The 16,814-nt window shown below is 49.6% G+C and overlaps 2 protein-coding genes across 2 annotated transcripts; both read right to left on the reverse strand.

Moving 5' to 3' along the window:
- Nucleotides 1-1,152: 1,152 nt before the first annotated feature.
- LOC135819119 (uncharacterized) lies at nucleotides 1,153-2,962 on the reverse strand. Its single transcript, XM_065332269.1, has one exon. The coding sequence runs from the start codon at nucleotides 2,841-2,843 to the stop codon at nucleotides 1,656-1,658; it is 1,188 nt and encodes a 395-aa protein (XP_065188341.1). The 5' UTR covers nucleotides 2,844-2,962; the 3' UTR covers nucleotides 1,153-1,655.
- A 1,172-nt stretch (nucleotides 2,963-4,134) lies between these two features.
- On the reverse strand, nucleotides 4,135-16,348 carry LOC135819120 (mucin-19-like). Its single transcript, XM_065332270.1, has 7 exons — nucleotides 14,785-16,348; nucleotides 12,305-12,367; nucleotides 11,887-12,108; nucleotides 10,239-10,400; nucleotides 9,133-9,426; nucleotides 7,016-7,988; nucleotides 4,135-6,020 (listed from the first exon to the last, which is right to left on the reverse strand). The coding sequence occupies exons 1-7, from the start codon at nucleotides 16,081-16,083 to the stop codon at nucleotides 5,242-5,244; spliced, it is 3,792 nt and encodes a 1,263-aa protein (XP_065188342.1). The 5' UTR covers nucleotides 16,084-16,348; the 3' UTR covers nucleotides 4,135-5,241.
- Nucleotides 16,349-16,814: the final 466 nt, after the last annotated feature.

The raw sequence follows: 16,814 nt of genomic DNA on the forward strand, positions 1-16,814 counted from the left end.
ATTTGGAAGCATCGTAGCAATGGGAGTCGTTGACGGGGCACTAGAATGTGGGTGGGTCGACAGGCAGAATGTTCGTGGACCATTGCCAATCCTGTGAAGTGTGGGCGGAGGTATTCGTTGACGTTGCATTTAGAGCAGGCGGCAGGGAATTCCACAGCTGGATTGCACAATACGGGAAACTGCGGAGAATGGTGTCTGGTGCTTGATGCGGTAGGGGACTTCTTAGCTGGTAACTATGGCGCGAGCTCCAGTGTGGAAGCAAACCCATTCCTAAAAAGTCATCGCCGAAGTCGCAACCACTATTTCGTAGAGCTGTGATTTAAATTGTATTTAAAAAAAGAAAAGAAAAAAAGAAGAGCGCAACAGTATTCAGCACAAAATCAGAAAAATACTGAGGCAGGATGGAGGCGACTTCTGGCAAAGGCAGGCAGAAGCTACTGATGCTTTACGACCTGACCCACGCTCCTATTACAATGCAATCCGGTATCTGCGCCAAATGAAGTCGAACACCAACACTCCTCCTGTTCGGCTGGCAGACGATAATGGCAATATCATGACAAGCATTCAATGGAATCTCGATACATTTAGTAAATACTTCCAGGCAATATTTCATCGCCCTGACCTACCCTGTGATTTCCGTGGCTCGCAAGATATCAATGATGAGGAATTGCCGTTTACCACCCAAGAAGTCACTTCAGCAATCAGTAAACAAAAAAGGAGGCGCGGTGGGACCCGATGGAGTCAGTGCGGAAATGCTACGAGCTGCTAAGGACCTCCTCAGTCCTTGGCTAGCCTCTTTCTTCAATGCAATACAGAGTGTTGGTTATTGCCCTGACGATATGCGCAGTGGATTGGTAGTACCTGTATACAAACCAGGCAAGCCACTCGGAAAACCGAAATGTTTCCCCCGAACATGTTACTCTCTGTAGTGAGAAAGGTGCTGACGTCAGTTATTACTAAACGTAGCACGGATGACATCACAGTTTATGTCTCTGAAACCCAGGCTCGATTTCGTCCAGGTCGCTCAACCGCTGATGGTGTATTTTATACAAGGTCGCTGTGTGAGCGCGCCTTGCTTGGCAACTGGACATATTCCGTCACCCTCCTAGATTTCTCTGGTGCATTTGACACTATAATTCGCACCACAGCACGTGTAGAGGAAGCAGATATCAGCACAACAACTATCATGACTTTCCAACACGACAGCCAGGATCACGGTGAGTGGCTCCCTGAGTCCACCATTCCCAACTACATGTACAACTACTAAAGAAGGGGGGGGGGGGCAGAGAGAGAGAGAGGGGGGGGGGGGCAGAGAGAGAGAGAAGGGGGGGGGGGCAGAGAGAGAGAGAAGGTGCAACGAGCACATCACTGAGAAGAAGCAGCAGAAGGTAGCGCGCCATTGCATTGTGCTCTGTGAAGTGAGGAAGCGTGCCATGGCGTCACGCAGATTGTAGCGCCAAAAGAAAGAAAAAGGATGCGAGTTATATCATCTATATGCAGAGGGGGGAGAGAAGATGAAGCCGTGCACATCACGGAGAGGAAGAGCGCGCCATTGTGCTCTGCGAAGTGAGGGTACATGCCAAATAATCATGGCGTTGATTCTAGCACATTACAGGAGGGGAGCATGGAGGCCCATGCGCCAACAAGCATTGGGATTATGGAAAGCGGCAAGTGAAGGAGAACGCGCGTCCACAATTATCATCATGCCATCTCCCTCCATTCACTAGAAAGCGCGCACAATGCTCTGCCCCCCGGTTATTTCCCGGTTCATTGCGATCCCATGGTGTATATGTCAGTGTAACACCTTTGAGATCTTTCCAGCGACTTTCTTGAGCTAGATCGGAAGCACCAATCCAACTGTATGCGTATTCTCTCACCTGTCGAGCTAGCAAACTGATAACGCGCCCTTCTGCTGCGTTTCTGGGCACTGCAAGAATACCTCCGAGATCCCGACACTTGTATCTCGCTGCATGCCAAGTTGAAGGGTCGCGGAAAAAGCGAAGACCTGCTGGAATGGCACGCTTTCGGTCACTAGCGAGAAGTCGATTCTCCAAGCTTGCTAAACGGTTGAGAATGGCTTTCTCCAGTTTGGAGATACGCGTGTCCTGCTGCGCGAACTGTGAATGAATGGCGGTTCGCTGGTGGGCGAAGTATTCGTCCAGCTTCGGTTTTGTGAGCAGATGATCTTCACATTTCCTTCCCGTGTAGCCTCTAGCACAGTTGCAGGTGAATCCTGCTGTCACGCTACGACATCTACCCCCATGGGCACACGGGTTCTGTGGCCCACAGTGATCTCGTGCAGACTGGCAGTTTTCACCAATGAAATTCTCTGGACATTGGCAGCGGTGGTAGGGAGCAGTGGACAGAGGAATACACCTGCCTCCGTTCTGGCACGTCGGGGTGCTTCCATCCTCCAAGCATGCATTGGTTTGGCACTCCTCGCCCTTGAACCCAGCTTTACACGTACATGTGTATACACGCGACTCACCGCTACTACCGTGACCAACTCCAAGTACACACTGTCCATTGCCATTACAGTGTTGGAATGAAGCACATGCTGGAATACGTCCTGAGAAGCACTCAGATAGCTTGATGACATCCGCCGTGATGTTTACACCAAACACTTCCAAGACGGTCAGAGGAAGAGAGGAGATGTCATTAGCTGGGATACGTCGTTGCGCTAAGCCCACTTCATACCTTGCCGCCCTCAATCTGGGAATACCAGCCTGCTGTAAGTGAGTAGCCACGCATGATCCGTGTCGTCTCTCTCCACTCGTACGCAACCATAATGCTGCCAGCAACAACAGCAGCAAGTAACTCTGGCCAGCAGATACCCGTGTCATGGTTGGGGTACACCGTACACTGGAAAAGCCAGGAAGAACCAACAAACCATACACTGCTACTACGCTGATGTCTAGCTATCATTAAACCTCACAGTCAGGATGTCGATGTCGAGTCTAGTAGTACTCTGCTGCTTATATACCCTGCAAAGTGCTCGCTGTTTTCAGCTGAAATTCCCCAGCTTTGCGTACCATCAGTGCAGCTAGCATTACTAAAGATGGCGACAGACGCTGAATATCGTGCTCCCCAAGGACAATCTTTTTAGCTGTTTTTGTTTTTGTTCAGGTGAAAAGTCAGCAGTTCATGTGTAATAATGCTGATTTGGCGGTTTGTAGGACTCTCCATGCTCCGGAATATGATTGACCAATTGTACAGTGACAGCTGATAAACTCCAACGTGCTCCTGGCTCGTCTCCGTATGCATTCATTCCGACACATGTTGGCAGGCATTGCTGTCCTCCAAATTTAATTAGAGTCTCAATATGCTGACAGAGGCCGAAAATTCATCCCGGGGTAATCCCCCACAAATGCACTATGACAGTATTGAAACGTAGACGTACCTGTAAGCGGCGAGAAACTGTACGGTGCGAGACATGATCGACACAAGAACAGTATTCTGGTGGATTGATTCATTGACTTGCAAACACTTCCCTTCCCCGGATAGGCTCTCCGCTGCGGCAACAGGAATGAAAGGACTGTCAATATGTCGCCCATTGCGCATCATCATGGCATTGAGGGGGAGGGGGGGGGGGGGCAAACATGAACTACTTATAGTATACAATAATGCTGTCAGAGAAATTCTCTAGAACCCACACATACCCACACATCATGCAATTAGCAAGAAAACAAAAACAAAACAAAAAAACAAAAAAAACGATCATGAAGGCATTGTACGATCATGAAGGCATTGTACGATCATGAAGGGCTAAGACACTTTGCTAAACGTACTAGGGTTGACTGGCCCGCATCATCTCCCATTCATTCAACTTTGTATAAGGTATGCAGACGTAAAAAATATTAAGTACGAAGCCTAACAGGTCTTGGAAGTGCGTTAACTAAACTTGTCTCCATGCAGTGCAATATGTCCAAGGCAACAAAACCTCATTCAACTGGCCCCTGCGGTACCGTCTCAGTTACTGTTGTCTGGAAATGCCACTCCTTTCCCTTAGTTGCCACGGTCCTCTACGTCAACTGGTCACCTTGAAACTGAGAACAGTTAGTATGATCCATGCCACTGTGACTACATTGAGCACTCCCCTGACAAACAGATACATCTGAAGTTCCGTCACTCGGGTGGTTTTTACACGAAGAATATTTTTAATGAATGGACATTTGCAAGACCAGCTTGCATGCAAAAAGAAAAGAAAAAAACCAAGTGAAAACTCTGCCTTGTAAGGGATTGAGAGCGCGCAGCACATCGAAGAGTGAAGAAGAGCAAAAAATCACGGTTCGCGTGAGACACGGCTGGAGGCCGAGCTGAGCAAAACACGAGTACTAGAAGTAGAAGCAGTGACGTGGATTGCAAGCAACTATGTGCCGCATTGAAAAATGCACACAAAACACAAATATCAGAGCTCCATATCGGGAGGTAAAAGAGAATGGCACCAGGCCCCTTTAGCAGAATTATAATAGCATTCGATGATGCACATTTGTTTTAAAATGTAAAGCAAGCATAGATAACACAACACCGTCCGGGCGGCACAGACCGGGTAGCTCGTGTTCGTCCGGAATTCCGGCCCTCCATAGTCTGCCGGCCGGAGACGAGATGAGCAAACATTTAAACTACACGAGTAGAAATTTCGAAAGAGAGCAACGAGAATCCTTACGGTGTGCGGGTCTTAATTCCACTGCACAGCAGCGGGGTTAGCAGTAACGTGAAAATATATTAGAGGAATGAAGTAAATGCAAGCTGGCATGAAGCTGATAGACAAGTACGGGACAACAAATACACAAGCATGCACAAATACAAACAAGCACGTACACACACACACACACACACACACACACACACACACACACACACACACACACATACACACACACACATACACACACACACACACACACACACACATACACACACACACACACACACACACACACACACACACACACACACACACACACACACACACACACACACACACACACACACACACACACACACACACACACACACACACACACAAGCGTGCACGCACTCAGGCACGCACACACACACACACATACATGAACACACACACACACACATACACACACATGCGTGCACACACTCACGTACGCAAACACACACACACACACACACACACACACACACACACACACACACACACACACACACACACACACACACATGAACATACACACACACAGAAAGCCGTACCGATGCAGCTGGGGTCCACTAGACAAGCTCGACATAGTTATTCGGCAAAAGCCCCACGACACCGGTGGAAAGAAGACGTCCGCGATACCACCCTTCCTGGTCCGGAATATCCACCAGCACGTCGATCTCATCTGCCTCGACGAACGACAGCTCATCCGTACTTGCACCGGTGTATGCGTATATAGCGCGTACGCGATACGCCACGTCACTAGTGCCATCAGCCGCACCGGCCGTTGCTGTTGCCGTGGTGTCATAGTATATGAACTGACCGCCCTCGTCATAGTAACCAAGATGGCTCCAGTCTTGCTGCTGCTGCTGGTCCTGTGATTGGCTGTTGTCATAGCTACCGTCAGCTGACTGTGTATACTGCGGGTCGTGAGATACAGCGTCGGTTGCGGAGGTTGCAGAGGTGACCGCTGATGATGATGGGGCTGGTGACGTGGTCTGACTTGACTTCTTTGCGGCAGGCGCCACTGGTGCTTTCCTCTGCGGCCGCCGTGTACTACCCGTCATGCTCTCTCCCGTACTTGCTTCAGTGCCTGTTGACGCGGTCAGCTGACTTTCACTGGCAGTGGAGGGGGCAGCGGTGGTGCTGGTACTGGTTGGGTTAGGGTCCGCAGTCGCGGTGTCGGGACTGCCAGTCGAAGAAGTTGAAGCTGCTGCTGCGACTGTACTGGCAGGTGCTGCTGTAGGTGTTGCTGCTGATGCTGCGGCAGCAGCCATGCTAGACTGATTGGCAGTTGAAGATGCTCCAGCAGGCGACGATGCTCCAGCAGTTGCCGACGAGTCATCTGCGTCTGTACAAGAATCCGATAGACAGAGCACACACAGTCAACTTTGTGAACAGCATGGGCATAACAACAACTCACGACTATCCACACAAACTTCTGTCTTAGCGACCATTTTACTGCAAAGGTTCATCCTCACGAACAACACCAACTCGAAAACAATCAGGGTTATAGCCAGAACAAAAGTAGGGGGGGGGGGGGAACAGACCAACCATTGTACTTCCATTCCATGTATTTATTCCCCGATCACTGGAACCCGCCATTGATATGGTATTTAGAGGTAAGTGATGGTTGTGATGCAATGACTCATACAATGCTGCGCCACTATACGAACATGATTTGTCTGCATCATCATTTGACATGCATATAGAAAGTTGGCCCTCGCACTCTGAAGGGTGGCGCATTCATTTTGAAAAGGGGTGGTCAAAGAGTGAAGGAGGGCGCAGCGCTGCGCTATGTCGCTTTGACGAGAACCCTGATAATGACACTGCGCACATAAATGATCGATGGTCATTATCCCCAAGCTTGACAGTACTACGTTTAACGGCTCTAAGTCGAACTTGTTGTACGACCAATGAACTAGAAATAGGTCATCGTATAATGCATGTACAATTGGGGTTGGATCGCCATTGAACATGTCAATCAAGGACCCAAGTAGAGGGGGGGGGGGGGGCATTGAATATGTCAAACAAGAACCCAAGTAGAGGGGGGGGGGCATTGAATATGTCAAACAAGAACCCAAGTAGAGAGGGGGTCGACCTATGGTCAGGGTAGACTATTAACTGGAAAAGTACGGTACATCGCTGGCACACTTCTAAAACTAGCGGTGTCGGCAGGTAAAATAATCTAGATTAGGGTAAAACTCCACCACACTGAGAGTTTCATCAATGAAAGCAAACGAGTCTGTGAAGTTCACTCAGGCACTTTCTGAGATGAGGGCAGAACAGAATCCCACAGAATACAAGAGTTCCGAAGTGTTAACACACAGAGCTAGACATGCTTACCTGCAGTCATCTGCTTGCGTTTGGCTAGCTTAGCCTGCAGTGCTCCCATGAAATCCATTCCACCTCCTCCTCCTCCTCCTGCTCCACTTCCAGTTCCACTTCCAACAGCATTTCCTGCAGACCCTGGTGATCCGGCGTTGTCCTGTGAGTCGACTTTCTTCAGCTTCTTCTGTGCAAGCATGTCTTGAAGAGAAGAACCCGCTCCACTGCCAGTACCACTACTGGACACCTTCCCTGTGTCATCTGACCCGGGAGAGGAGAATAGGGATGGTGGCGGCGGCGGTGGTGGTGGGGGTGGCCCCCCACCGGCTGATGTTGGTGGTGGTGGTGGGGGCGGTTGAGGAGTAGGTGGTGGAGCAGCAGGTGTTGCTGCTGCTGATTTTTGTGCCGGAGGTGCAGGCCTTGCAGGAGCAGCCAATTTAGGTGCAGGTACAGCAGCAGCAGCAGCAGCAGGTACTGGAGGTGCAGGCGCAGGAGCTGGTGGTGCTTGAGCTAATGGCTTGCTAATGTGCGGCGCAGCCTTTGGAGCCAGTGCACCTGGTATTGTGACTTTGGACTGAGCAGGACCATCAGGCTGGGCTGGTGCTTGTACAACTGGCTGTGTTCGAGATTGTGTCACTGCCTGAGCTAGTGGCTGTGAGGGAGGTTCAGCCTGCGATGGAGTGAATGCAGAAAAATCAGCGGCCCAATCCGCATCATTATTTGCCTTGTTGGCAGCGGTTGCTACTGGCTCAACGGTGGCTGCCCTCGTTGTGTTTTCTTCAGTAGATTCTTGGTCGTGTTCATCACCTCCGTTTGTTGGAGGTGACGGTGATGCAGCGTTGCCAGGTTGAACTCCTGTAGAGGACGATGCTGCTATCGGGGTAGCTGCGGCGCCCTGAGCAGCGGCAACGGATCTGCGAGCGTTGCTTGGAGGCGGCGGCAGGAGGTTTCCTGTCGCAGCCTGTGCCACTGGGGCGTTTAAAGCTGACACCTAAACACATCAGCACAAAGCAAACACATCAGCACAAAGCAAGCGTACTGTTAGTCTACATATTTTCGGCACATTCAAAGTTCACCCTCCCAGGGCTAAAACATATTTCGGCTGCATTCGAATTTCAGCCTGTACCGCCGCTGCCTGGATACACTGTCACACTGAACTCTGCAAAACAAAATTTCGCCCGCAACAATTTTTCGGCCAGATATGACCAGGTGGAATTTGTTCACTTGCAGTAGTCATTATCAGCAGCAAATACCTAATGAAAATCATCCTTCATCTGTACCCTCTGGGTACTGGGTGGTTGTACAGAAGATACATAATGTGCAAATAGCTGCACTGGAGTGTTTGAAGGCTTAGAAACGTCAATCTGAGTTGAGTACAACTTTCGACATCAAGGGAATAACTATAGCCTGGTCGTCACTATTGTCCAGGAGTGCTGGGTCCCGCGTACCTCTGCATGGTGCTGGGTCCTGCGCACCCCTGCATGTAACCCTGTGCGCTGCTTTAGGCCACTGTGCACAGGGATAAATATCCAAGTACTTGCTCCGGGGCTGTCCACCGCAGGTCTCGGGGACTATTCACCCATGGTCTATCCACTACATGGGATATCCACCCCATGGGATATCCACTCCAGGGGCTATACACTCCAGGGGCTATACACTCCAGGGACTTTTTACCCCAGGGACTATTTACCCATGGGATATCCACTCCACGGTCTATCCACTCCAGGGGCTATACACTCCAGGGGCTATTCAATCCAGGGGCTATTCAATCCAGCGAATTTTTATCCCGGGGACTATTTACCCAAGGACTATTCACCCCATGGGCTATCCACCCCATGGGATATTCAACTCATGGGATATTCACTCCAGGGATTATTCACCCCAGGAGCTATTCACCCGGGGCTGTTCACGCCAGGGACCATTCATCTCAGGGAATATTGACCAGAAACTATTGCCCAGCGACTATCCTCAGAAAAGTGAAGTGGCCCCTTCCAGTCTCGCACCACCATGACAAATCCGAGAGAGCGGAAACTATAGGGAACTGTCACGGTGTGTCTACCTCCAAGACCATAACACATGCATCAAGAATGTTCACTGCACAAGATTCTACACATGACGACAATCAGTTTACTTGCCTTCACATCTACAGTGTCAGGTCTCAATTGCAATTGCTGCTGTACAGCTGCGGCCGAGACGTAAGGAGCTGGTACGGAGGGTGGCGCTGCAGGTGGTGTCTGCCCTTGACTTGACGTGACGGGCTGTGGGGACTGAGATCTGGAGTGACTTGCTGAGGGAGGTGCAGAGCTTTGAGTCGATGCGGCTAGGAGATTGTCAACGTACTGTGCAAGCTTGAGCAGACCACCGTGTGCGGTCTTCGTGGCCGTTGATAACGCTGGTCGCATGGCTTGGCCAGGACTGCTGGCATAGGACTGTATTGATTGTGGATAGCATGATGTGTTTGAAACACAGAGGAAGAGAGAGAGAGAGAGAGAGAGAGAGAGAGAGAGAGAGAGAGAGAGAGAGACAGAGAGAGAGAGAGAGAGAGAGAGAGAGAGAGAGAGAGAGAGAGAGAGACAGACAGACAGACAGACAGAGAGAGAGACAGACAGATAGACAGACAGAGACAGAGAGAGGGAACAATTTCATATATGCACCACAGACTAGAGACACTGATTTACCCCACACAATGTTCAGTATGCTCAGAGCTGCATTTCCGTGTAGAAAGTTGGGTTGCGAACACGGTTTCGGATTATTAGAAGTTGACGGATAACAAAGCTCGAAATACCAAGCGTGCGCTGTGAAACTAGGACTGGAACTGAATATTACGGTGACAAATTCTCATGGAGGTCAAACCAAAATTCAACTAATCGCAAAGTCTAGAGATGAACTTTTTGAAATAATTATGTCCTATCCTACAACTGGAAGCCCTTGGTGCAGCGGAAAATTGTCTTCAAATTACAGGATTCCTGTTGATCCAGGGATGCACGTTCGATCCACAGCACCTTGGTGTGTGAAAACGTGTCCGATCAATACATGCTACAGGGTCCCATTATAATAGGTATATGAGTAGTTGTGACAAAGGGTTTGCTCCCCACACTGGAGCTCGCGCTATTCCGCTGACTTTACTTGACACTTGACAAATCATCAAATCATCAAATCAAATCAAATCAAATCATCAAATCATCGCCGCAGTCGCAACCACTACTTAGTAGTTGTCACACCTAGCAAATCTTGTACTCACTCTTGCAGCCTGCAGTAGTGCATTGCTAGCTGTGGAGATATCCTTGCCGTGTTGTATCCAGACTGGGCGCTGTGTCAGCACACTGTCATGCACCGAGCACTCTTTACACTTGCTGCACGCCGTGGCTAGCTGCTGGGCTATGTGACGCACCGCTGATATCAGCTATGGGGCGGGGGTGTACAGGGAATCAAGATGTGTACGCAAAGAAGCGGTACGCACACACACACATACGCACACACAGAAATACACACACACACATGCACACACACGCACACACATGCACACACACACACACACACACACACACACACACACACACACACACAGTAACACACACACACAGCAACAGCACACACACACACACATTGAGCTGTACTTTCTAGTGCAATGCACCTCATTTCCACCTACATGTACGTGTTAACACAGTGCATGCGGAGTGGACATCATACAAAGAACAAACATATGCGTAGAGAAACTTGGATGGGGCAGACAAGGCAAGGTCTTTACTAGGGGTGAAAGTAGGCACTGAGATCCCGAGTTCGAGTACTCTGATTTTCTCCGATCGAATATTCGAGTATTCGAGTATTTTTCATCTCCTAAAAATTGCACACCAGGGGCTTTAAAATAACATGATACAACCCTGATTGAACCGAGTAGCCGTCATTTTTCTCGGGTATATTGGGTAGTGGGTCATTTGGGCTCTCTCTACCCATGAACAAATGTTCACCACACAGACTGCACATCACCATCTGCCGACTGCTGCCCTGAAACTGCAGATTTCTGTAGTAAATGCATGTACCATGTATGAAGGAGTACTCTGATTTATTCCGAGTACGATTATTTTTGAAAAAACCGAGCGAGTACTCGGTATAATTGTTTCACCCCTAGTCTTTACACTGAAACTAGAAAGTATACGACACAGTTTGCAGGACATCAGCACTACCAACCCAGTAGCCTGAGTTGTAAGTACCCTGAGGCAAAGCTTATTCACTCAGTATGCAGGGGCGTACCGGGGGGGGGGGGGGGGGGTTGACGGGTGCGGACGATCCCCCCTCCCCCTCCCCCTCCCCCTCCCCCGGATTATTGTCTCGCACTGCACGTGCATGCGCAGAGAGTACCGGTATCGTGATATCTACTCGTCGCACTGTTACATGCATGCCGGTGTAACCCCCCTCTGAAGAACCCTGCGTACGCCCCTGGTATGGGGGAGGGGGGGGGGGGAGGAAGTTCTCTTCAAAATCTGACATTCACGTTTCTTACGATCACAAGGTAGGAGTAGGTCCTTTACAATAGATTGTTGGAATTCTTGGAAACAGCTGTTCTACCTACACATCCACAATTTTCCACATTCTGTCCTAATTCCGCGTTTTGGATTGGTTCCAGAAAGTACTTTGGAGTCAGATAGTGACGTATAAGCAACGCATTTAGTATTTGGTCAGATTCGGGCCGGGTTTCCGGGCATACAATTGTTCTCTAAATGATGCATACTATGGGTCTGGCATTTAAAACGTACAGGGCATTTTCGGTATTTTTCGAACACCAACAGCAATATCTATTTCCATACGATAATCTGAAGACAGTTGAGCCCTCAAGTTCTGGTGGTCTATTTCCAAACAGTTTCAAGTAATACGAGTGGACAGGCTCATACCTGTTGTTGTTCCAGCTGCTCACTCGTCACGATGTAATTGCACGCATTCTGCAACGACTGCAGCAGCTGTCGGAAACCATTGGATAAGTTTCCTAGCGGGAGCGAGGATGCTGCTGCGGTACTGTCTTGTTCCGTGGTGTCACCGGCAGATGTTGTCTCAATGGCCACAGTGCTGCCGGTGCTGACCACAGGTTCTGGCTTGGGTGATGAAGGTCTGGATGCCTGTAGTATCACATGTGAATACAACGCTATTCATATACGGATACTGTCAGACAAGCAATGCTAATTAACGAACATACAATTCTTACGATTTAACGAATTTATAAAATTCTGTCACATTTGAAGTCGTTATGTGCAAAACGATGATGTACAGCCATTTCCTCGCACCACAGTGGTGCTTGAGGTGAACACAACATACCGGTCGACTTGGCGACGCACTTGTGATCGACAACTGAGTGCCACCTTGCTGAATTCGAACAACCTAGAAAGGCAGGCACATGCAAGCAACAGCAGTAGCAGCAACATCAGGAGCACCAGCAGAACCAGCAGCAGCAGCAGCAGCAGAAAGGGCAATAGCAGCAACAGCAGCAAGGGCAATAGCAGCAACAGCAATAGCAGCAATAGCAGCAACAGCAGCAACAGCAGCAATAGCGGCAACAGCAGCAACAGCAGGAATAGCAGCAGCAGCAACAGCAGCAACAGCAGCAGCAGCAACAGCAGCAACAGCAGCAACAGCAGCAATAGCAGCAACAGCAGCAACAGCAGGAATAGCAGCAGCAGCAACAGCAGCAACAGCAGCAGCAGCAACAGCAGCAACAGCAGCAACAGCAGCAATAGCAGCAACAGCAGCAACAGCAGGAATAGCAGCAGCAGCAACAGCAGCAACAGCAGCAACAGCAGCAACAGCAGCAACAGCAGCAACAGCAGCAACAGCAGCAACAGCAGCAAACTAGATTAAACACTATTACACGGTACATGACAACTAACGGTCACTCACGTGTTGTGTGTGGGTACTGCGGTTACTGTGAGGATCGTGTGCACTGTGAGGATCATGTGCATTGTGAAGATCATGTGCACTGTGAGGGCGGCATACCACTAGCCAGTGAATCACTTTCGTATTCACAAGAAAATATTGAACAGTTGTTGCTTGGACGACGACAGCCCCTTCCCATGGCGGTAAGAGCATAGCTCGCCTGCTGAAGGTCCTTCGTTCTAGTCCTACTTTTGGTAGTAATTTTTTTCTTTTCCTTTTTTACTACCTCAAACTTGAAAATTCAGGTACTTCTAACAACATACTAGTAATCATGACTCTAGTCCATGCGATGAAATGACATTCAGCAGTGGCTCTTCGACTACTTGTACAATCAACATTACTCATTATAGGGTACCTCACTTCAAACTCTCCAACTACGGTCTCTTCGCTGCATATGTTCACTTCACTTCCAAAAAAAACAAATAATATTAGATATAAATTGAATGCACCAATTTGCATTCAATTTATATCTAATATTATTTGTTTTTTTTGGAAGTGAAGTGAACATATGCAGCGAAGAGACCGTAGTTGGAGAGTTTGAAGTGAGGTACCCTATAATGTGTGAATGGCTGCAATGGAGTCTGCGAGTGCTTAGAAAAAATCAACATTACTGTAAGAAGAAAAGAGGACCGAAGAGCTACAAACTACGCTATAACGCCCACTAACAGCACCAGTTACTTTACAATCAGCTCATGCGATAAACATTGCATGACACTGACCAACCGCACTGACGTTCTACACCTAACTGGCAATTTTTCTTCTCATAAATTAATCCCTGGCTCTTCACCAGAGTCTAAAATTATTGTAGCTGAGCATGCCGCAGGTTCCCATGGATAAAACGATGGGATTACCTCAAGCTCGTCATGGGATGAGCAGATATAAGGACATGGGATTGTACAATTATAGGCATTGCTCTACAGGCGGATCAACACGTAGAGGTAATGCGAATGATTTCATCGATATTTTCAAATGGACATAAATATACGAGCGTGAGTCAGCGGCGTTTCGAGTGATCGCTGCAATATGAGTCACTAGTGCAAGTGCAGCGCTGTGCCACAAGTCTGTCACTTTGCCAAAGCATCCGAACTGATAATGCAATTGTATAACCTGTATAGATCAACACATGCACAGTCAGAATTCAAGGTAGCCCATAGGCGTGCATGTGTATGCCATGCCGTGTGCGTCCTTTAGCTGAGCCTATGAGCCCGGCATGGTCTTATACACGAGCAGCCTTGGGCTCGAAGGCGCGGGGAGACTCGACGATGTGTACGAGTATACATGGCGTATTACAGTGCATTGCCATTGGTCATGAAATAAGTAATAACATATCTAGGGGTAGGTAGGAAACGTGCACTGTTGTGCGACTGCATGCCCTCATTTACTTGATTTCCCCAGAAATTCAAGGCAGATGAAACCGTGCTGGGTGGAGGATGGAGAGGGGGGGGGGGGGGGGGGGGGGTGGAGAGGGGGGGGGGGGGGTTGGAGAGAATAATAGACACCCTTAGCAAAAAACGTTATGTTGTAACGGTATTATCGTAAGGGGGAAAATACCGTGATTTGGGTTCGACCTTTAGCAAGATGCACGCTATTTTTAGTACGCTGTTGCCACGAGAATAGCTTTGATTTCGCGCGGTACAACCATTTTTGTCACCATATACGCGATACAAGGTGAATTGCGTACGGACTATGCAATATTTGGCCAAAACACGTACCGTTGGTCAAAACGATAAATCAGCCCCCATAACGTTTATACGCTGCAGCTTCAACGCTATTTGGGTGATCAAGGTACGAGTACCGTAAAAAATAGCGTTACCGTTGTTTGCTAAGGGTGTCTAATAGCTAGTATGTACACACAGAAGACTTACTTGCTCCAATAATTCGCATTTCTCGGCCGTCAGCTTCATCTTCTCCTCTCGCAGTCGTGCCACTTCCTGCTCCAATGCTGCATACGCTTGCTTCAGCTCCTGCATGTGCGTGGCCGTTGTCTGCGAGTTTTGCTGGTGCTGTGCGCCCTGGGAACGAGCCATCGTTACCTGATTGCGCAACACCTCCACCTCCTCTTTCAGGCTCTTCACGCTGTCTGCCGCGCCGGAGTCTTTCTGAAGCCGTGCCACATCTGCTGCCAGCTCGGAGCCTTTGAGCTTTGCCTGGATAACTTCCTGTTGCGATTCTCCGAGTTGTCGTCGTAACAGCTCGATGGTGGCTTGAAGTTTCGTTTCCGTCACCGACTTGGTGTTAGGGTCTATTGGTTGCGTGTGACTTGTGTTGGTACCACTGGGAAGTTCCGGTATGGCTGCATGCGTTACTATGGCACCAGAGCTGTGCTGTCGCCGGTGGCTGGCCTGCGGTGGTGGAGCAATACTCCCGCCCACAGTACCCACAGCTCCGGTGGCGTTGCCAGCGCCTGTTGTCTGTCCGCCCCATACCTGTTGCTGTTGCTGCTGGAACGTCTGGGCATCGAAGAGCACTTCTGCTGAGCTGTGTCGACGCGAGGATTGCGCTGCCGATGGCGCGGCAGCATGCTGAGTGGGTACGTCGGGACGGGATGGTGCAGGCACACTGTCAAAGGTTGCCCATGCAGAGGATGCCGCAGATGACGATGGCCCTGCTGCGCTGGCTGACGTTTGCTCACGTGGTGGAACGTATGGTGGTACGATTGGTCCTGCTACTGGTGCTGCTGCTGACCGGGGTGGAGGTGGCTGCATGCTGCCAGGCTGTGGATTTTGTGCAGCTGGCCTCTGTTGAGCGAATCCTGCTGCATTGTTGTCCGCAGGGAAAGTACTTGCTGTGTTCTGCATTCCCCATGGATCTGATACGCTCATGCGATGCCTATCCGCAAGTGGTGATCGGCCTGATTCCACTGGTCTGACTTGCAACGGTGCGACCGCCGCCGGTGTGTGCTGCGAGGACAGTAGATGTTGAGGTTGCTGCTGCTGATGCTGATTCTGCTGCTGCTGATGCTGTTGGCGTTGCTGCTGCTGTTGCTGCAGTTGCTGACGCTTTTGCTCCAATGCCACTCGCTGTTGTTGCTGAACGTATTGCTGCTGTTGCTGTTGCTGTTGCTGCGCGGTTGGTGCAGAAGATAAAGCCCAAGGATCGCTAGCCGACGAGCCCGCAGCAGCTACGCTTCCACCACTGGGCATACCCGGCCACGGGGAAGACATGATCAGTTAGGCAATCTTCGCTCAAGTTTTCGTATTGCCAGGGCAGTGAATCAAACGCTCATTCCATCTCTCGACGTTACCTATTACCCCTATTCAAGGCAAAAGAAGCCGCTATTTCAAGGACACTTCACAAGTGAAACACAAAAATGCAATTCTTCTTGCGTTGACGATTTGATCGCACTCGCTGCATGCACGCGCCAGCTAGCTATGTCGACGGCACATGTATGTACCGAATGAGAGAACACAGGTGACGCAATGGACCTCCCAGCGCATGGCATGCGGCAGTGACAAAGCGAGGGGCAGGATCTGGGTTGGCTGTCTCATCCAGCGTCTGTATACTGTAGACCTCTACAGTCATGGTCCCACAATGGCCACATACGCATGCATGTACCGTCACTGCGTCAGTGCATCACAGAGCGGTGCGAACTAGGTCAGTTTTTACTTTTTAGTCCTCGGCTGATCTGTAAGACTGTAGACTGTACTGGCGAATCAAGTACCGGAACGACTTCACGGGTTACGTACATAGCGATGTCCAATGCACTCGATGTCCACAGACAGTCATGGTCAACATGCATGGTCAGTACAGAAAGATGACGAAGACTGTATGTAGGTGGTGTATTTACCATGATTTACAGTCAGTAGGCGAGTTGCTGGGTGAAATGGGGGTGTGCATGAAGCCTGTGCGCGTGTGTGACCGCGGCCTTGGGACCGACCCACGGGAAGGTGCGAGT

The sequence above is a fragment of the Sycon ciliatum genome, chromosome 6, assembly GCF_964019385.1.
Source record: "Sycon ciliatum chromosome 6, ocSycCili1.1, whole genome shotgun sequence".
NCBI lineage: Eukaryota > Metazoa > Porifera > Calcarea > Leucosolenida > Sycettidae > Sycon > Sycon ciliatum.